Below are 23,177 nucleotides of genomic sequence, written 5' to 3' on the forward strand. Positions count from 1 at the left end.
TACATGTACTGCATGCAATTGTCTATCTTTTAAAACTTTAATAGTATCTAATAATGCAACAATTATCATACATTACAAAAAAAATTTTGTCAAAAGAAAAATAAATACCTACAATATCCGCTTGACTTGTGATTTCAAAGCAAGTCATCCATCCAATTGTTCGCTGTATAAATGACAATAGTAGAGAATCGGTAAAAAATTATATTAATCAAATGCGTAAATAATTGTGTAATATTACCAGTGGCCTTGTGGTTAGAGAAAAATGGGACCCATTACCTCCCTGCTTGGCACTCAGCATCAAATGTTGGAATTGGGGGTTGAATCACCAGAAATGATTCCCAGGTGCGGCCACCGCTGCTGCTCACTGCTCCCCTCACCTCCCAGGGTGTGATCAAAGGTGATGGGTCAAATGCAGAGAATAATTTCGCCACACCTCGTGTGTGTGTGTGACAATCATTGGTACTTTTAACTTTTTGTAACTTTTATGAGGCAAATGCGGATACATTTATATTCAGATATTACTCAATGTTACAAGCGGCCCTCTGAGGCTAACCATAATTGTGGAAACGAGTTTGACTCCCCTAATCTGAAGGCTGGTGCACTTGAATGATTTTCTAAAACCGTTAGAGATTTTGGTCTGTTGCACACCACATAGATAAAGACGAAAATCAGGCATTACGAAGTTGTAATCTTTATGTGTGTGGTGTGGTGCGATAATATCAACACACCACATACCACACGACAATCCTGTCCCACCACTGAGCCAGACAAGTCCTCCAAGCCCAAAATCTCATGTGAAAGAAAAAATTTTAATCTAAAGGTGTGGTTGTATTGATCTAAATACTGTATATATAGTATCGATACCATCGATACCAAGGTGGGTATTGGTATGGGATCGATACTAACATGGTGGAATCTATACTTTTTTTGTAGTTTCTCTTTTATACGTCCAGCAAATTACTCGATTTTCCTCACCGAGTTCATGCAACCATACTTGCCAACCTTGAGACCTCCGAATTCGGGAGATGGGGGGCGGGGTTAAGGGGGGAGGAGTATATTTAGAGCTAGAATTCACTGAAATTCAAGTATTTCTTATATATACACTACCGTTCAAAAGTTTGGGGTCACATTGAAATGTCCTTATTTTTGAAGGAAAAGCACTGTACTTTTCAATGAAGATAACTTTAAACTAGTCTTAACTTTAAAGAAATACACTCTATACATTGCTAATGTGGTAAATGACTATTCTAGCTGCAAATGTCTGGTTTTTGGTGCAATATCTACATAGGTGTATAGAGGCCCATTTCCAGCAACTATCACTCCAGTGTTCTAATGGTACAATGTGTTTGCTCATTGGCTCAGAAGGCTAATTGATGATTAGAAAACCCTTGTGCAATCATGTTCACACATCTGAAAACAGTTTAGCTCGTTAGAGAAGCTACAAAACTGACCTTCCTTTGAGCAGATTGAGTTTCTGGAGCATCACATTTGTGGGGTCAATTAAACGCTCAAAATGGCCAGAAAAAGAGAACTTTCATCTGAAACTCAACAGTCTATTCTCGTTCTTAGAAATTAAGGCTATTCCACAAAATTGTTTGGGTGACCCCAAACTTTTGATAGATATATATATATATATATATATATATATATATATATATATATATATATATATATATATATAGTACAGTACACAGTAATGAAAACACAGTTGTTCTACTAACAGTACTGTACTTGCTGCTTACTTTAAAAAAAAAAAAATAACACTTACCTTTCACTATTTGATTAGCCTTTGTTCTGCCATTTGAGTACTGGCGTGCGATCTCTGAATCCGGGAACATATCCTTCACGGATTTGTTGAAAACATCCGCAAATGAGAAAGGGATGTTGCTTGCAGCTTTCAGCATAGCCATTTTGTCTCGGGCCATGACTGTCTCTTCTTCGTTCTTCTGCTTCGCCTCTGTTATGTTTTTGGACATTACTACTTGCTGTAGTTTTGAAGCAATGCATGATGGGAATCCGGATGTTGTGTGTCAGTGTATTAACGTGCCGGCTGGAATAAACACACGCTGAGAAATAGCTCCGTGCCTGCCTACTTTGTGGGTTATAGATAAACCTATGGATAACGGAGACATATATAATAGTCTCCTTTTCAGGTGAGAGAGGACAGTGCCTTTAAGGCACGCCCCCAATATTGTTGTCTGGCTGGAAATCGGGAGAAATTCGGGAGAATGGTTGTCCCGGGACATTTTCGGGAGAGGCACTGAAATTTGGGAGTCTCCTGGAAAATTCGGGAGAGTTGGCAAGTATACATGCAACTGCAGCAAACTGTAATTTCTCACAAATATCCGAGTGTCATGGTATACTGAACAAAAATATAAACGCAACACTTGTATTTGCTCCCCTTTTTCATGAGTTGAATTCAAAGATCTAAAAATGTTCACTATATACACAAAATGTCTATTCCTCTGAAATATTGTTCACAAATCTGTCTAAATCTGTGTTAGTGAGCATTTCTTCTTCGCCAAGATCATCCATCCCACCTCACAGGTGTGGCATATCAAGAGTCAGTATCTGGTGTGACCACCATTTGCCTCACATGGTGCAACACATCTCCTCCACATAGAGTGGATCAGGTTGTTGATAGTGGGCTGTGGAATGTTGGTCCACTCTTCTTCAATGGCTGTGCCAAGTTGCTGAATGTTGACAGGAACTGGAACACGCTGTCGTATACGCCGATCCACAGCACCCCAAACATGCTCGATGGGTGACATGTCCGGTGGGTATGCTGGCCATGCAAGAACTGGGATTTTTTTTTGTGTACAGATCCTTGCAACATGGGGCCATGCATCGTCATGCTGCAACATGAGGTGATGGCCTCGGGATCTCGTCACGGTATCTCTGTGCATTTAAAATGCACTTGTTTTGTTGTCCATACCATAACCCCACCCCCACCATGGGCCACTCGATTCACAATGTTGACATCAACAAACCGCTCTCCCACACGGCGTCACACACGCTGTCTGCCATCTGCCGTGAACAGTGAAAACCGGGATTCATCCGTGAAGACAACACCTCTCCAATGTGCCAGACGCCATCGAATGTGAGCATTTTCCCACTCAAGTCGGTTACGACAACGAACTGCAGTCACATCGAGACACCAATGAGGACGATGAGTTTCCCAGAGACGGTTTCTCACAGTTTGTGCAGAAATTATTTGGTTTTGCAAACCAATTGTTGCAGCAGCTGTCCGGGTGGCTGGTGTCAGACGATCATGGAGGTGCACCTGCTGGATGTGGAGGTCCTGGGCTTGTGAGGCCGGTTGGATGTACTGCCAAATTCTCTGAAACTCCTTTGGAGACGACTTATGGTAGAGAAATGAACATTAAATTCACGGGCAACAGCTCTTGTGGGCATTCCTGCAGCCAGCATGCCAACTACACGCTACCTCAAAAGTTGCCACATCTGTGGCATTGTGCTGTGTGATAGAACTGCACATTTCAGAATGGCCTTTTATTGTGGGCAGCCTCCGGCACACAGGCCTGGCCCTAACCAATCTGGCGCCCCCCCACATCGGCAGTGAAGTGTATATACTCATAAGAAACCGAATAGCTTTGTCTTTGACCTTTTTTTTTACTTAAAGAAAGCAAATTAACATATTATATGAGAATGTTATGTTATGATTATCTTTAACCGAATCACAGCAGTGCTCAAATTAAAAAACAGCATTCCCTCTCATGTGATATTGCTTAATTAACATTAATGATGTGCACTTTAACAACTAGGCTTACAACTATACCTTATATATAAAGGGGTGGAAAAGTGACTATTACCTGCAGGGCAAACATTAGCTAACCAGAAGGCAATAACAATGTAAACAAAAAACACCTGCTTAAAAGATCTAATACAAATGTCCCTGAGGAATGTAAGGTGGGAGTACTATAATTACCTAACGTTAGATTATTATTTTCCATAACAATTAGCCCCCTCCACAATATTAACCCGACGTTAAAACAGAACTAGCTATTTATTGATTAGCAATTGCCGAATCATGTAACATTAGCTTAATGCTAAAAAGCCAGGTTACTATCACATTCTGTAACAGACAAATAATTTCATGTAGGCTAACGTTACCTACCTGGTACCTCTGTCTTTTTCTCGTTTCTCCTCTTCTTTTCTCTTTTTTCTTCCCTGGGCACCTGACTGTTTTGGCCGTTTTGACATCTTGTGTTGATTTTTTGATGTGGTAAGAGTCATGATACGGGAAGGGAGGGGGCGCACCGTGCGGGGGGATGGGGGGTGGCGTAATGTTGTAACAAATAATATTTCTATTAAATAGGCTTTACTTTGCATTTTAATTAACGTGGGATTATTTTTTGTATTTACAAATAATAGTACCAACTTTTTTTTTTTTTTTTTTCTCCAACATTTGTGGCACTGGCGTGGCGCCCCCTGATGGACGGCGCCCTTAGCATTTGCCTATACGGCCTATGCCACGGGCCGGCCCTGCCGGCATACCTGTGCAATAATCATGCTGTTTAATCAGCATCTTGATATGCCACACCTGTGAGGTGGGATGGATTATCTTGGCAAAGAAGAAATGCTCACTAACATAGATTTGTGAACAATATTTGAGAAGAATAGGTCTTTTGTGTGGATAGAAAAAGTTTTAGATCTTTTGTGCAAAAACGAAAGTGTTGCGTATTTACTTTTGTTCAGTGTATAAGACATAAGATAATCAGATGTTTGCCATCTTTGGTCGGACGGGGGAAAATATATATATATTGATGTATAATGTAGGAACCAGAATATTAAAGGCCTACTGAAACCCACTACTACCGACCACGCAGTCTGATAGTTTATATATCAATTATGAAATCTTAACATTGCAACACATGCCAATACGGCCAGGTTAACTTATAAAGTGACATTTAAAATTTCCCGAGAAATATCCGGCTGAAACGTCGCGGTATGATGACGTATGCGCGTGACGAAGTCAGAGTAACGGAAGTTATGGTACCTATACAGAAAGCTCTGTTTTCATTTCATAATTCCACAGTGTTCTGGACATCTTTTGCAATTTGTTTAATGAACAATGAAGGCTGCAAAGAAGACAGTTGTAGGTGGGATCGGTGTATTAGCAGCGGACTACAGCAACACAACCAGGAGGACTTTGTTGGAGCGCTAGCCGCGCTAGCCGCCGACCTCACCTTGACTTCCTACGTCTCCGGGACGCCAAACGCATCGGGTGAAGTCCTTCGTCCTTCTGCCAATCGCTGGAACGCAGGTGAGCACGGGTGTTGATGAGCAGATGAGGGCTGGCTGGCGTAGGTGGAGAGCTAATGTTTTTAGCATAGCTCTGTGCGGTACGGTTGCTAAGTTAGCTTCAATGGCGTCGTTAGCACAGCATTGTTAACCTTCGCCAGCCTGGAAAGCATTAACCGTGTATTTACATGTCCACGGTTTAATAGTATTGTTGATTTTCTATCTATCCTTCCAGTCGGGTTTATTTTTTTGTTTCTATATGCAGTTAGAGCACGATGCTATCACGTTAGCTCGTAGCTAAAGCATTTCGCCGATGTATTGTCGTGGAGATAAAAGGCACTGAATGTCCATTTCGCGTTCTCGACTCTCATTTTCAAGAGGATATAGTATCCGAGGTGGTTTAAAATACAAATCCGTGATCCACAATAGAAAAAGGAGAGAGTGTGGAATCCAATGAGCCAGCTTGTACCTAAGTTACGGTCAGAGCGAAAAAAGATACGTCCATCACTGCCTCTCAAGTCCTTCACTGTAACGTTCCTCATCTACGAATCTTTCATCCTCGCTCAAATTAATGGGGTAATCATCACTTTCTCGGTCCGAATCTCTCTCGCTCCATTGTAAACAATGGGGAATTGTGAGGAATACTAGCTCCTGTGACGTCACACTACTTCCGGTACAGGCAAGGCTTTTTTTTATCAGCAAGCAAAAGTTGCGAACTTTATCGTCGATTTTCTCTACTAAATCCTTTCAGCAAAAATATGGCAATATCGCGAAATGATCAAGTATGACACATAGAATGGATCTGCTATTCCCGTTTAAATTAAAAAAAAATCATTTCAGTAGGCCTTTAATAACAGAAAGAAACAACCCTTTTGTGTGAATGGGGGAGGGAGATTTTTTGGGTTGGTGCACTAATTGTAAGTGTATCTTGTGTTTTTTATGTTGATTTAATAAATAAATAAAAAAATAAAACACCGATACCGATAATTTCAGATATTACATTTTAAAGCATTTATCGGCCAATAATATCGGCAGGCTGATATTATCGGACATCCCTACTTAATACATTTTGGATTCATTTTCCCATAATGCATCATTACACAATCAATCAAAAGTGGTGCAATACAAGCGCCAGATCCAAAACCCTGCCAATAATAATTGGTTCTGCCCGCCTCAATATGCTAACATCACTTTAGCATATTGCTCGGAGTTTGCAATGACGAAGGTTTTGGTCCGAGAATTCTTTCGCTCTATTTGTCCTCCCTTTTTAACGGCTCGCTTTTTTTCTCCCATCCTTTCTGGCGTGCAACAAAGAGGAGATATAAATAGAGCGCCGACATCTTATCATCCCAACACTATAGAAGTCGGCCCCTGCGTGGCGTGCGCTGTGGTAGGGGCCCTCGGGCTTTGGAGTGTTTTCCATTAGGACTAGTTTTGTCAAACACCATCAAAGACATCCACGTATTTGTAGCATTTATTCATTCATGAAAAACCTGTTATTTGTACATTGAGTCGCCCTCCGGAGGACACTTGTGCATTTTCACAGTTTTGCATAATAATCATCAGATCCTTTTCAAGTATGGGTTGAAAACGTAAAGCTGCATTTTTTTTCCCAAACCAAAGCCAACAAAATAAGAAATACGCTCTATAAAAGATAGAAATATTCAAGGGACCTTTCTTTTCTTTTTTTATTGACTACAAGAAGTGAAAGTAAGTCTTTAGAAGTACACACTATAAGCATTATTTGGGACGGCATGGCTCAGAGGGTAGGGCCAAAAACTTGAGGGTTCCTGGTTCGAATCTAGCTTCCGCCATTCTAATCGCTGCCATTGTGTCCTAGGGTAAGACACTTAACCCACTTTGCTCCCACTGCCACCCACACTGCTCTAAATGATAGTGGGTTTCTAGAAAGAAAGCAATATACACTATATTGCCAAAAGTATTTGGCCACCCATCCAAATGATCAGAATCAGGTGTCCTAATCAATAAATATAAGTAAATAAATCACTTGGCCCGGCCACAGGTGTATAAAATCAAGCACTTAGGCATGGAGACTGTTTCTACAAACATTTATGAAAGAATGGGCCCCTCTTAGGAGCTCAGTGATTTCCAGCGTGGAACTGTCATAAGATGCCACCTGTGCAACAAATTCAGTCGTGAAATTTCGGATGGACCAGTCTGGGTTTGGAGGTTGCCAGGAGAACGGTACTTTTCGGACTGTATTGTGCCCAGTGTGAAATTTGGTGGAGGAGGAATTATGGTGTGGGGTTGTTTTTCAGGAGTTGGGCTTGTGAAAGGAACTTTGAATGCTCCAGGATACCAAAACATTTTAGGCAATTCCATGCTCCCAACCTTGTGGGAACAGTTTGGAGCGGGCCCCTTCCTCTTCCAACATGACTGTGCACCAGTGCACAAAGAAAGGTTCATAAAGACATGGATGACAGAGTCTGGTGTGGATGAACTTGACTGGCCTGCACAGAGTCCTGACCTGAACCCGATAGAACACCTTTGGGATGAATTAGAACGGACAGGCCTTCTCGACCAACATCAGTGTGTGACCTCACCAATGCGCTTTTGGAAGAATGGTTGAAAATTCCTATTAACACACTCCGCAACCTTGTGGACAGCCTTCCTAGAAGAGTTGAAGCTGTAATAGCTGCAAAAGGTGGACCCACATCATATTGAACCCTTTGGGTTAGGAATGGGATGGCACTTCAAGTTCATATGTGAGTCAAGGCAGGTGGCCAAATACTTTTGGCAATATAGTGTATATAAAAATCACTTCACATTAATAGAGCCTTAGTAAATTTCATTATTTATAAATCATATTTTCAACATGAATACTCATTTTTTTACTCATTATTAAGCTCATTTAAACAATGCTTAACGCTTGCATTTTAGTACTTAAATTGTTGATTCAGCAAGTATTATATCATTGACAAACCATTATTTTAGGTATTGTCAACGGTTTATTAGACTATTTAGACCAGGGTTTCTTAACCTTTTTGACCTCGGGGGGCCAACTTTTCCACTACAGAGGAGCTTGGGGCCCGCTCTGATATTAACACTGAATTTGTAATCGTACTCTTGATTTTAATCGTATTAATAATTGTATATAACCTACTTAGTTTACAACCTTGTCAAATGATGTGTCAATCACAATGATTGTCAAGGCTTAGGCCAGGCTGATTACAAAAATGAATACAAATCAAATACACTGCAAAAAGATGGGACTGGTGGAAAAATATAAACATACAATTACACAGTGTTGAAATAAAATAAATATGTAAAATTTAAATGCAAATGAAAATACAGATTCGCCACTTTAATCATAATTTTTGCGCTTGAGAAATTTCTCTGACTTTAGCTCCAAAATTCTATTTGTTTGATATGTACCATTACTGCCCCAAGTGGTGGACAATTGTATTACAACGTAGCACAGCTGAGAAAGAAGATATTTGTGGCCCAACAAAGTGTTAAGAAACACTGATTTAGACTTTCTATATAAATAATTTATTTGATACATTACACATTTATATATATATATATATATATATATATATATATATATATATATATATATATATATATATATATATATATATATAATATATATATATATACACAATTTACAATTGGCTAACAAATAGTTAACATATAACTGTGTATTCATGTCAGAAACATGCTTTGCAAATGATGATTAATGCTTTATAGTGTGTACTTATTATAAAGTGTTACCAAAGTAAGATGTGGGGCAGCTTGAGAAAAATAAAGAAAACCTTTTTTTTTTTTTCAAACCTGCTATGCTATTTTCAGGTCAGGCAAAATTGATTGGTGAGCAGAAAAAAAGTGTTGTTGGGGGAGTAAGGGAGACCCCATAACTGTGGGGAGGGTCACTTTGGAGCCCACTGGTATAAAATATGACAACACTTAAGGAGAGAATGGTCACTTGTGTGGAAAAACTTTTTTTTTCACGGAGCCTTAAGCGAGATGAAATAAAAATAAGTGTCATTACAACTTGTGATCATGTCAAAATAAAAATAGGCCTTTGTTGGGTTGTTTGCAGTCCAAACCCACAAAACGCTTTTGGCCGCGATCCATTTGGCAAGCAGTAGTTTTTCCGCAGCTCATTGACAAAAGCACCGGTAGCGTCTCTGACGGTCCTCTCAGATAACGCCACGTTTAAACCCCGCCGCCGCTGGCATGTGAGTGCATGTTTTTAGGTCGTCCGGATCGCTCACGTGCGGCCCTGACTTGATGAATGGCTTGGCAGGGTGACAACACCATCAGATACCACACACACACACACACACACACACACACACACACACACACACACACACACACACACACACACACACACACTGGCCCTTTAGGTCGTCGATGTGTGTGTCCCCTTTTTATGACAAGGACGTAACCTTCCCGCCGCCAATATGGGAATGTGTGTGTGTGTGTGTGTGTTCTGGCAATGCTTACTTAATGGGGACATCGCTCTGTTTACACAGTCACCTTTAGGGGACCTCTGATGGTATGGGGACAAAAAAACAGGTCCCCTAAAGGGAAACCTTTTTAAATGAGAGTCAGATCCATTCTGAAGATGCCAAAGTGATTTTTAAGCTTAGGCCCATAAACATGTTTACTGGTTAGTTTGAGTGTGAGACATTTGCACAGCAGTGCAAATGCAGTGCATTTCTGTGGTTTAAGGTAAGATAAGATAATCCTTTATTGATCCCACAACAGGGGAATTTGGGTTACTTTGTTTACGTGTTTCAAATATAGGTAAAAGAGAAAATTAATTTTGTTGGAATGTGAAACACTTGTTATCCTGGCATTAATAGTACTGTGATTCTGTATGGTATCCATCCTTAGTTAAAACTAATATATTTTTCCAAAAACAAAATCTGGTTTAGTGTTCCTTAGGATGACATTTTCATACAGCATGATTATAAAACATTATTACCTTAAAGCAGTGGTTCTTAACCTGACAAAGATTCAAGACAAAGTTATATGTTTTTGGTAACACTTTAGTATGGGGAACATATTCTAAGTAACAAAGACTTAATTTAGAGTTATTTGGTTAGGGTTAGGGTCAGGGTTAGAGGGTTAGGGTTATGATAAGGCCATGCCGAATAAGGCATTAATAAGTACTTAATAATGACTAGTTAAGAGCCAATATGTTACTAATTTGCATGTTAATAAGCAACTAATTAATGGTGAATATGTTCCCCATACCAAAGTGTTACCATGTTTTATTACTGGTGCACAAAATGAACCGTGCATGAACATCACCTTGTTCAAACAACAAAACCAACACAGTGCATAAACTCACAACAAATTACACACCTGCAAATCAGTGTGACTTCTGCTGTTGCCGTATCCGTAATTCGCCGATAGGGAGAAGTTTTAATTTACACGATGAGCCGGGTGTGTCTTGACCTCCGCCGAACCCCCGAGCCCGACTCACCGAACCCATAGGGTTCGATCGAACCCAGGTTAAGAACCACTGCCCTAGGGGTTCGGTGAGTCGGGCTCAGGGGTTCGGCAGAGGTCAAAACACACCCGACACATCGTGTGAATAAAAACTTCTCCCTATCGGCGTATTACGGATACTGCAACAGCAGAAGTCAGACTGATTTGCAGGTGTGTAATTTGTTGTGAGTTTATGCACTGTGTTGGTTTTGTTCTTTGAACAAGGTGATGTTCATGCACGGTTCATTTTGTGCACCAGTTAAAAAACATGGTAACACTTTAGTATGGGGAACATATTCACCATTAATTAGTTGCTTACTAACATGCAAATTAGTAACATATTGGCTCTTAACTAGTCATTATTAAGTACTTATTTATGCCTTATTAGGCATGGCCTTATTATAACTCTAACCCTGACCCTAACCCTCTAATCCTAACCCTAACCAAATAACTCTAAATTAAGTCTTTGTTAATTAGAATATGTTCCCCATACTAAAGTGTTACTAAAAACATATAACTTTGTTGCTTTTTTTTTTCAAATTCAAGACATTTTATTTTTCACTAAAGAAGGGTTCGGTGAATGCGCATATGAAACGGCTGGATTTCGGTACCTCCAACAAGGTTAAGAACCACTGCCTTAAAGTATGATTCACATTCAGAATGTTCCATCCTTCTATATATGGTAGTTGGAGTTGCAGACAACTTCATTACTGCTAAATAGCAGTTTTCAATAATGTCACAGAAGATGCAGGATTTGCTTTAACATTTAAGTGGTGAAACTTCCTAAAAGAGGACAGCTGTAGTGATGTATTCTGAGGATCATGTCATATTTGTGATTTAGGGCTATATAAATAAACATTGATTGATTGATTAAATTTGAACTTTTTTTTTTTATTATTTTTTTTTAAATGATCCTCAGTAGTCACGTACAAATTTGTGTGAATTATGCAAAATTATTTAAATTTGGTCCCCATGAACCATATTAACTCTTTCCCCCCAGGGTCCCCAGTAAGAATGATCAGCACATTACTTCATCAATCCAGAGATTTAAAGACGTGTATGAGCTAACTGGGCAGTGGCCATTTTACCTCATTTTTATAATGCCTCCACAACCTGTAGAAAGAGTGGTCCCCACAAGTGATGATCAAAAACTTGGTCCCCATTCCAAATAATAACCAGTGTGTGTGTGTGTGTGTGTGTGTGTGTGTGTGTGTGGCCGAGAAAGCATGATGACTCGACAAGAGTAGAAGCCTGTCAGTCAAACTCCTCATCCCGGCCTAAATCCCTTCAATGGGGTATTAACTCTCACGCACGCACGCACGCACGCACACACACACACACACACACACACACACACGCACACACACACACATGTTAAGGTTTGATTATATTGCATGGAGTCTCTTTGATTGCTGCACACTCACAGGAGTGTAGTCCCAGCCCCCATTGCGGCGCACGCGTCACTTTTGTTCGGAAAACGAGCTCCCATCTCACTAATCTTTATTTAGTGCCACTCAAAACGTGACACTGGCTAACCCCCCACCCTCCCCGCCATGCTGACACAACCCCCCCCCCCCCACCCCGGTTAGCCCTCGTCTGACAACGACAATCGCTTTCAACACAACAGAGTCGGAGAGGAGATTGGTGTCAAACTCAAGTCTCGGGGGACACATGTCAATGAAATACTTCATCTGTCTAGATCAGGCCTGGGCAATTATTTTGACTCGGGGGCCACATTTAGAGCAAAAAATGTGTCTGGGGGCCGGTATATCTATTTTTAGGAACACTAATACAAAACCTCACAATAATGTCTGATTGAATGCTAAAAACATTATGACAGACCGCCTGAAAAAACGTAATGGAATTTTAAATTTTTCTACGAACAATAAAACACTGAATATTGACAAAATATGAACGTCACACCGCCTTTCGATCGACATATTTTACAATCAAGTGAAACGCAACAAAAATGCAACAAACAGTGTAATATGAACGCGAAAGGTACAAAATAAACCCACCTACAATCTGATATATCTGATATATCACTAAGCTTTAGAACTTTGTTGTGAAAATCTCCTTCCGCGTCTTTGGAAACGCTTCCCGCCCACACTGCGTCGTGCCTCGTCTAAAATGCTGTGACGTAGATGACCATAGTAACTAATTAGATGACCATAGTAACTAATTAGATGACCATAGTAACTGGTATATCATCCATAAGCGCAGATTCCAACCATTGAAATACTTTGTATAGTTCAAGACTTGCGGTCATTAGAAAACATCACTGCACATCATAATGGCAGCTAGTTTCAATTTTAAAGATCCAAAAAAATTTTTTGGGAATGTCCTGCAGGCCAGATTGAAAAGCTTAACAGGCCGCATGTGGCCCCCGGGCCTTATTTTTCCCAGGTCTGGTCTAGATTCATGTATCTCAATGTTGACCGAAAACAACTGTAATGCAGGCTCTTTTTTGGGGGGGATTGAACCGCCATAACATTTGCTGTGGCCCACAGGGACGAACGCGGTGCAACGTCGGGAGCACCCAAAAAAATGCCAAAACACATGCAATACGTGGAAAACCAATAATGTACGATGAAACCGAAAGTTACTTTTCGGAGTGCCAAGTGGGACAAAATTAAATAAATAAATACATCTTCAAATGATTACTTAAATGTGTCATTCAAGGACTGTTTTCACTGCTGGACTCTAGAAAGATGTTCCAAAGCCTTTGTAGCAGAACCTCCAGGTTCTGTAACAGCTTCTTCCCTCAGGCCGTAAGACTCTTGAACGCATCATAATTATCCCCTCAATTCCGCCCCAAAAACGGATTAACTAGCTGGAATATAAAGACAATACAACATACATCCATACATGTGGATGCATATGCAAAAATGCAATATATTTATCTGTACAGTAATCTATTTATTTATATCTGCACCGTATTGTTCTTTTATCCTGCACTACAACGAGCTAATGCAATGAAATTTCGTTCTTAAATTCAAATTTGAATGACAATGAAAGGAAGTCTAAGTCTAAATTATTTTATATTAGATTTAAATCTGTACGTTTGTTATTATATGTCATTAATTTACTATCATATTAATTCATTATACAAATTAAATGGCATCATTTAATTCAGGGGTGTCAAACTCATTTTAGCTGAGGGGCCACAAATCTGTGCACACGTGGGCCGGACTATTAAAATCATGGCATTAAAACTAAAAAAATAAAGACAACTTCAGATTGATTTCTTTGACTTACTTTGGCCAAAAATAGAACAAACACATTCTGAAAATATTACAATAAAAATATAGAAAAAAAATACCGGCAGCGGTAAAGTTTAGATCAATGAAGGAAAGAAGAAAGTGAATTAATGGTTTATAACTGAATACATTTAAATATGCATAAAAAATTTTTATTTATTTTTAAAAAATTAACGTTTATGTCAACCTTTTTCCAAAACACAATATAGAATGTGAGATATAACAGGATAAAGCATACATTTATCATTTGTTTTCAAATCGGTTACAAAAAAAGTGGGACCCCAAAAATGTACTGTGGGGCCCCATTTTTATGACTTGCTGGGGTCCCTGGGACCCCATTTTGATAATTCCTAAGCACCAACACTGATGGAGTATTGGTGCGTGCAAACCAGCAGCAGGCGGCTGTGGCCTGCGGGCCGGTTCTAATACTAATCAAATATCACCCCGGGGGCCATAGATAATTCATTCCTTGACTTTGACACCCCTGATTTAATTATTAATTGTATTATTTGGTGATTTATTTATTTTACGATTTACTTAAATATCGATTAAATTGTTTTCATGATTTGATTACTTAACCTCTAAAGGCCTTAGTGGCCACATGCGTGGACAGCACCTTTTAGCTCTTATTTCCAAAATTGTGTACACTACTGAATTGGGGTCTTATGCCGACATATGAACACTTATACTGCTATCTGGTGGTGTCAGAAGAGTATAACATACAATGGAATTTGGGAAAAAAAAAGTGTAAAAATAAAAATTTGCATGACACTACACATGAAGTACACGTTTGTGTACTTATGGACTAAGTACATCATATAAAAAGATGATTTTTAGTTTTTATTCTAATTAGGGTCCAATAAGCCCAAATAGCAAAGAGAAATAAAAAAAAGCATGTAAACAAACAGCTTAAGAGGTTAATGACACATGTAAGTAATTATTCCAAACATTGATTTAATGATGTCCCATTTGGGCCTCCATAGTGAGCATGCTACCAGGAAGTAAGGGGTACAAGTGGTACCGGGTGTGAGAGGGATACACAAATGCATAAGGATGCCCAGAAAAAAGAACTTTCTTATAGAGTTACCGATATAACGAAGTGTGTTTTCCCCGCAGTTGTGTTTTGTGAAGCTATTTTACGTTTTTGCAGGTTTTCCCCTTTCAACCCCCACATCAAATGTCGGATTTTGCTGCAACATTTTTAAAAAAGTTGTCGCCCCACTCTCCCGAGATGCAGGCAGGGAGACGTTTGATTGGTTAGGCCAGTAACTGTCAAACCGTGGGATGATACGCGGGCTTCATCTAGTGGTACGCCAAAGAGTCTCTACAGTTTTTTAATTTTCCTACATGCAAACACAGTGTTACTGTTCAAACTGTGTGTAATGTATACTTATGCAGTAAAACCTCTGCCGTGTTTTTAATGCACACTTAGGCCGACTGCGCTACTGTATTTTAATGCTGATACTTGGAAAGCCAGGTTTTTTTCTGAGGTGGTCCTTTGTGACAAAAAAAAGTGTGAGGACCACCGCGTTGCATTCGAGCGCTGCTTGGGAAGATTCCATTGGCCAAAATGTGCAAGGCCAAGCATAATTTGCATAAATTGCCTCTGTCGCAAAATATTGTGACTTGACCCATGGGAGTGCTTCCATGGCCCCGATGTGTTTGACACCTGATTCCTCACATGTGCCATCCCACCTCTATGGGCGCTCCAACTCCAAAGGACAGGAAACCTGGTCCCCTTCCTTCTGTATCAGTCCTGTTTACACAGAACAATGCCGGCCTTTAAAACCGCGACAATCCCGCGCAGCCTCAGCTGACATTTGCAAACCTAACTAACCCGGCCGGGCGACCCCTTCGGCTGAGACCTTTCACACACAAGCTTGGCTTGGCACGGTTCAGTTCTTGAGGGGCATCCAAGTGATCTAATTATGTCAGGAGTCTCCCCGCCAGCCCTTCTTTTCTTAAACTCTCATCCGGATGGCAGCCTGAGTCTCTTTCTCTATTTTGACTGTTTTATTTGTTTTAACTCAGCATACTCATCTATCACTTATTGGGATTGTTTTATTGTTCTGCTTAGCATTATTTAAGTAGAGCTTGCAACACCAGTGGTTTGTCAGGACATTATTCACTATTCACTGGTCACTACTGATAATTCCTTCCTTGCAAATTCCACATACTTTATGGACGCCATCTGCTCCACCTTACTTGTAAGTGTGTGGGATGGCATGGCGACCATCCCGGCTGTATTTGAGTGTACTCTTTGCCTGCTTTTCTTGTCTCTTTTGCCCCACTACATTTGCATAGTCCTTCTCCAAAGAGAGGAGTGTTGAAATGCTCAGCAGCAGTTTAAAAACGAGATGAGAATGGCTTGTTTTGTTACTTTGGGGGGTTTCAGAGCCTCAACACGAACAATTAAATTACAACTTTTTCTGTCCACTTTTGTCACACAAAAGAAGACTTGAGTCCTTTTTTTAAGTCGTTCAAGTTGCCAGAGGGTTATTTTGTGCTTTTAATGGAGACGAGCCCCTTTTATTCTTACTATGTGAAGTAGATTTTATTTACATAGCGCTTTTTCTCTACTGACTCAAAGCGCTTTACATAGAGACGACGTTAAATACATTAAGCTACATTTACACCGGTGTGGGTGGCACCGGGGTCTTGCCTGACGAAACAGATTACCTTTTGATTGATTGATTGAGACTTTTACCAGTAGATTGCACAGTACAGTACATATTCCGTACAATTGACCACTAAATGGCAACACCCGAATAAGTTTTTCAACTTGTTTAAGTCGGGGTCCACGTTAATCAATTCATGGTAAAAAAAAAAATCTTGATGCTGAAATCAAGGGTTGGACCCTTAATCTTAATTTTTCATCTTCGCAAGATGGATTTGTTGTGGAAGCTAATGCTTCTCGTCTTGAACCGCTGCACACTTCAGGTGACGTTTTAAAGAATAAAAATCCACCCAATGGTGATGTGCCTTTGCTGGTATTAAGACCCCAAATTTCCCACTGATTTTACATTTTCTAACTAACTTGAAGGTGTTAAAGGGGAACTGCACTTTTTTTTGGAATTTTGCCTATAGTTCACAAACATTATGAAAGACAAAACTGATGTTTTTGGGGGCTTTTTTTGCATTCTAAATATTAAATGTGATCAAAAGTCTGCTTACAATGGAGCCTATGGGAGCAGTGCTATTCTGCCTATAAAGCCCTTAAAAAACATCTAAACACCTCCATTAAGGTTTTATATACATGATATAAGTATATATGTAATGTAGTAACAGGCACATTTATAATAACATTGAATATTTACGTATTTTGATCATTTTAAGAATACGCGGCGCATTAATTTCAAAAGCGCATCACAACTTTAGCTTTTTTTTTTAATTTTTCTTCACTGATTTCTGCTCACTGCAGACTTTTTGAGAGCCAACAAACATAATACAACATCACTTAATGTGCAATGTCTGCTGTCATTAAGATGCAGACTGTTAGGATGTTCATATAATCCCACTTAGATGAAGAATGACTCATAAGGGGATCTGAGCCGCTGTGGCTCGTGCAGCCCTTTGAGACACTTGTGATCAAGGGCTATATAAATAAACTTTGATTGATTGATTGATAATCCTCACCAAAAAACGAGGGGGTGGGAGGGTCTTTTTGTGCTTTTGTCGCCATTTTCGGGCTGTCAAAGTGTACCAACTTGTCGGAATACCTACTCAGACTTCTTCTGTCCATGTGAGAGGCATGATTTATGATCTACAATAAACTTCCAGGGAGCAGGGAAGCGAGGAAACAGCAAACCACTCGATGATGTAAACATAGGGACACACAGTAGTGATCACGTCACCGCTATAAATAGTTTGTCTGTGTTAGTGCTTATAATAACAATATCACTAATACTTGGTTCATATTCAAGTCACGAAATGTAAATGGGGTATTGCTGGCACTTTTTGAATGGTTATTTATTGTTTTTTATGGGGGAACTAGAGGACCTCCCATTGGCTCCGCTGTAAGTGGACTTTATTGACTATAGTGACTGCACTTAAATGTAGAATATATTTATACTATTCATATATTATATATATAATATATTATATATATTATATTATTTATTATTATTATTGTCTATTGTGAGCGAACTGTGGTGCTGAATTTCCCCCGGGGATCATAAAGTACTTTCTATTCTATTTATTTACAAGTTTAAATGCATTAAAAAAATAATCCATTCGTCGTCATGTCTTCCATAATGATTGTGAACGATAGGCAAAATTGCAGTTCCCCTTTAAGGCGGATCACCACGAAATTTGACGAACACATGCAGCTGAGATAGGCTCCAGCACCCCCCCGCGACCCCGAAAGGGACAAGCCGTAGAAAATGGACGGATGTTTACAAAATGGTACACAAGATTGGTTGCCACACATGATCAATCACTACAACCTGAAATTTTAACAAAGAAAAATACACGCCTATTAATTTAAAGGAGCGGCAACTTAAGGGTTCCTGGTTCGATTCCGTCTTCTGCCATCCTCGTCACGGTGTATGAATGTTTGGTGGTGGTCGGAGGTAGGCGCTAATTAAATAATTAGTTTTAAATTAATTAAAACATTGCAAAATAGTTGTATTTGTAAATTGAGAAAAACTTTGGTGTCAAACATTGGATCCACAAATTTCAACGGTCAAATCAACGTCACAACCCGACATTGAATAAACGTCAAAAAGCATGTTGTTTCAACGTTGTGTTTGTGTTGTAGAATATTGCTTGGTAAATGACCAAAATTCAATGGTCAAATCAACGTCAGAACCCAATATTGATTAAACGTCGTCAAAAAGCATTGTTGTTCCAACGTTAGGTTTGAGTTGCTCAACGTCGGGACGTAAATGAACAACGTTGTTTCAACGTCTTGTTCTTGCTGGGTTACCACCGTGAACGAATGGTGGGTTTTCAGCTTTGGAAATCGAATCCGTTGTCCTTATTAAAAGGTGTTAAGGCCAATCACTATGGAATTTGACAAACAAGGTGTGTGTCAAATTTAAAAGCGCGATCACGCACAACTAATTGACCACAACCAATAGGGGGCGCCACAAAGCCGTTTGGCCCATGGAATGTCCTCGTTCTTTTTTACATGACAGTTCAGCGTGTTAAACACTAATTTTCTTTTTTAAGTTGTAGAAGCTTCAACTTTCTTCCCTTTTACACAAGTTTCTGTTCCGGACTCACAAATGCGGCACCAAAAAAAAAATGCAAGGAAGACACGGACGGACGGGGGCGGGGGCAAACAAAAACATTGCATTGCACTTAGTTTAAGGCTCAAGGGTTTCGGAGTAGAGAGAGCGATGTAAATGTAAGGCAGCATGGATTTGAACATCTTGCGATAGGCTTAAAAAATAAAAAACGAAAAGGATCCGCACACTGACACGCAAATACAAAAGTGGACACTCGCAGCTTATGAATAAAAACCAAAAAATCAACGCTCAGTCGTGGTGACTGAAATAATAGAAATCCACACAAACCCAAATTGAAGTCAGTGACTTCGTTTCGCACAGTGAGACCCGACCCCGATTCAAGGTAGAATGGTTGTGTTTTTTTGTTTAGTCCCTAAAGTCATCACAGCTGGTGTCGGTTTTTAACATAAAAAAATGACGTTCCAGCATGGTAAGTGTGTGGTTAGTATTTAGGTGGGATGACCAACACAGGGTCCCCGACGTCGGGCCGCCACATGAGCAACTGCGCATCGTTGGCGTTGGGCTTGACCATGGCATTGGACGGGATGGGCTCGTTTTTGCCTAAAATCTGCGGCTGTTCTTGGGCGACCGGCTCGGTCAGAGCCGCCCTTTGACCCAGAGGCTTCTCCGGGTCCACCTGGATGTGAAGCCGCATCCTCCAGCGGATGGTCTGCAGCACGACGGTTTCCGAGGTGGCCTGGTTGATGGCCACCAGCCAGGTGGTGAAGCTCTGGTCTCGGCGGATGCCGCTGAGCTGAGGCGCGTTGCTGTCGCTGACCGGCACGCCCCAGGTGACGCTAGGGTAGAAATTGTCATTCATGCTCACGGTGAACTTGCTGTCCTTCTTGGTGGGACCTACGATGGTGCAGGTCTCCGTGGTGTTCCCGTACCAGGGGTAGTTGACACCGTCTGAGTCGCTGATGGCCTGGATCTTTCCATCACGGAGATCAGGGAGCTCCCAACTGGACCTGAAAAAGACAAAGATGTGGATTTACACCAAAAAGGTAACTCCAATTCCTTCCTTGATTATTTACCTGAGCTACTTTATTCCAAATGTAACGTCTGAGATGTTGACGCAATAGAACAAGTCTAATCATCACTACACCCCGAGAGTTCAGTTCAAAACTTTGGAGCGCTCTCGTCAGAGAGCAGATGTTCATAACCTTTTTGACCTCAGGGCCCAACTTTTCCACTCCAAAGGGGACCGGGGCCCCCTCAAATACAAAACCCAAAACCAGTGAAGTTGGCACGTTGTGTAAATCGTAAATAAAAACCAAATACAATGATTTGCTAATCCTTTTCAACTTATATTCAATTGAATAGACTGCAAAGACAAGATATTTAATGTTCGAACTGAGAAACTTAATTTTTTTTTGCAAATAATCATTAACTTAGAATTTAGTGGTGTGCTTGAAGCTCATCGAGAGAATGCCAAGAGTGTGCAAAGCAGTAATCAAAGCAAAGGGTGGCTAGAATATAAAACATGTTTTCAGTTATTTCACCTCTTTTTGTTAAGTACATAACTCGACATGTGTTCATTCATAGTTTTGATGCCTTCAGTGACAATCTACAATGTAAATAGTCATGAAAATAAAGAAAACGCATTGAATGATAAGAAGGTGTGTCCAAACTTTTGGCCTGTACTGTGTATATGCACAGTCAGTTAAGTGTGGGAATAAACTACACTACACTATAAAAATAAAAACTTGTCCAATTGTTTTTTTGTTTTTTTAGAATAACCTTTTAAAATGGGGTGCTAAAATGATTCACATCCAAATTGTGATTTTTATAAATTCCAATTCTATATAGATTCCGAATTTTCCAAATATTATGTTTCTTAAGTGCAAATATGGCCTAAATATTTTTTTTTTAAACACTTCATTATTAAAAAAAAAATTCATAGTCACTTTTTAAAAAGACGTTTTGTTTTTTTAAACAAAATAACGTGTTTCAAATGTGAATTGATTATTTTTGGGCACCCACATGTTAATCATTTGTAATACCATTTATAACAATATTAAGCAATTATTGATTGATACATTTTTTTATAGGTTGATTTTACATTTGTTGGATTTTTACACCAAAATGTTTTATTGATTGTCAATCTCTACTTGTTTGAAATTATTTCATTTTCTAGTAATTATTCTTTCACATTTAAATGTATTTACATGTACAGAGTACGTGCTGCTTGGTGTACTATTAGACAGTCAACTGTTATGGTCCGATCATATGGATGGTATTTTAATGAATATGGGAAGAGGTTTAGCCATGGTCAGAAGGTGCTCCACCTTCTTGACATCCTCCACAATGGGTCAAGTCATACAGTCCTTGGTTTTCTGTCATCTTCATTATTGTCCTATAATATGGTCCGCTACGACTAAGTCTGACCTGAACAAACTGCAACTTGTTCAGAACAGAGCTAAATGTTCTTTGCGCACTAATATTTCATTTATGCATTCACGTCTGTCCTGGTTGTCTGTTGAACAAAAGATGCATAGTAGTCTCCATATGTTCTTTAGAACTATCATGTTAGATCAATCACCAGAATACTTTTACAAACAGTTTTTAAAATCAACTAACACACATATTCATGACACCAGGAATGCCAGCAATGGCTATTTGGCATTTCCTGCTCCCAGGACCAATCTCCTCAAACATACAGTCAGCAACTGATTCTGGAATCAATTGCCATCTCTCATGAATCTCTCACAAAGTAAATTGTAATTCAAGACAGCTTTGAAGATACACCTATTGCAGCTGCCCACATGACGTGAATTTTTAATACTGGGTTTAACTAGCTTTTTTTATCTTATGTTGTATTTTTCCATTGTATAATGTTTGGTAATGCATGTATTCTTTGTATTTTTATTTTGTATGCTCCTATATGGACCCCAGGAAGACTAGCAGTCGCTTTGGCGTCAGCTAATGGGGATCCATTCAATAAACAATAAATAATAAACAAGAGTGCTACTGTCATATAGAGGATCTTTGACAGCAGATGCTGAAAAACAAAACTCGTAAATTTTATTTGTATTTTTTACTTTAATCCTAGCTCGTTAGAAAGCGGAAAGAAAACGTCGCTCTTTGACCACACGGTCCTTTATTGACAACTATATTGTACAACACAGCAACAGCAGTAAGGAACAAACCACCCAGTCAGCATGAATACCAGTGATGAGTTCGATACAGCTGCTGTACCACTTAAGGTTCATTCAGTACAGTAACTTATGGTCATACTGAACCAAACGGTACCGCTTGGTGGAAATATGACAACTTCTTGGTCACGACAACAAGAAAAGACTTTAGATTCCCCTTCATGAGGCGGAGAGTCAGCAGCAGCACACAGGAGATACGAGTGTGATCACCAGCCACATGACTGCTGCCTGCTTGGCCTCACGTCCACGTATTGGGCCCGGGGGGGTGTGTGTCAAGATTATCACGTCAGGCATAACAATTGCTTGCGTGTGTGTGCACATATGAAAACTCATTTAATCCTCTCAAACGGATGCCTCCAAAACAAACTGACATTTATTTTCTCCCCCTTTGCATATAAGCATCTTAATGTCCAAACACTAAAAATATGTTGTATTCTCTATTTTGAGTTATTTTCCTACACTTGAGCCCACAGAATTCTAATGAGTGATCGTTTTTTTAAGGAATAGTGAAGAGACTCGCCATAATACACATCTTTCATTGAAAGGGACGGCGTGGCGAAGTTGGTAGAGTGGCCGTGCCAGCAATCGGAGTGTTGCTGGTTACTGGGGTTCAATCCCCACCTTCTACCATCCTAGTCACGTCCGTTGTGTCCTTGGGCAAGACACTTCACCCTTGCTCCTGATGGCTGCTGGTTAGCGCCTTGCATGGCAGCTCCCGCCATCAGTGTGTGAATGTGTGTGTGAATGGGTGAATGTGGAAATACTGTCAAAGCGCTTTGAGTACCTTGAAGGTAGAAAAG

General features: G+C 39.9%; 1 protein-coding gene across 2 annotated transcripts in view; it reads right to left on the reverse strand.

Annotated features, from left to right (window-relative positions):
* Nucleotides 1-12,326: 12,326 nt before the first annotated feature.
* fam78ab (family with sequence similarity 78 member Ab) overlaps nucleotides 12,327-23,177 on the reverse strand; it is a 19,473-nt gene continuing 8,622 nt past the window's right edge. For both annotated transcript variants that reach the window (XM_062031049.1, XM_062031048.1), the window contains one exon: nucleotides 12,327-20,190. In XM_062031049.1, the coding sequence (XP_061887033.1) occupies nucleotides 19,665-20,190 (526 nt within the window). In that variant the 3' untranslated portion in view covers nucleotides 12,327-19,664. The remainder of the gene's footprint in view (nucleotides 20,191-23,177) is intronic.

The sequence above is a fragment of the Entelurus aequoreus genome, linkage group LG21 (genome assembly GCF_033978785.1).
Source record: "Entelurus aequoreus isolate RoL-2023_Sb linkage group LG21, RoL_Eaeq_v1.1, whole genome shotgun sequence".
NCBI classification, from domain to species: domain Eukaryota; kingdom Metazoa; phylum Chordata; class Actinopteri; order Syngnathiformes; family Syngnathidae; genus Entelurus; species Entelurus aequoreus.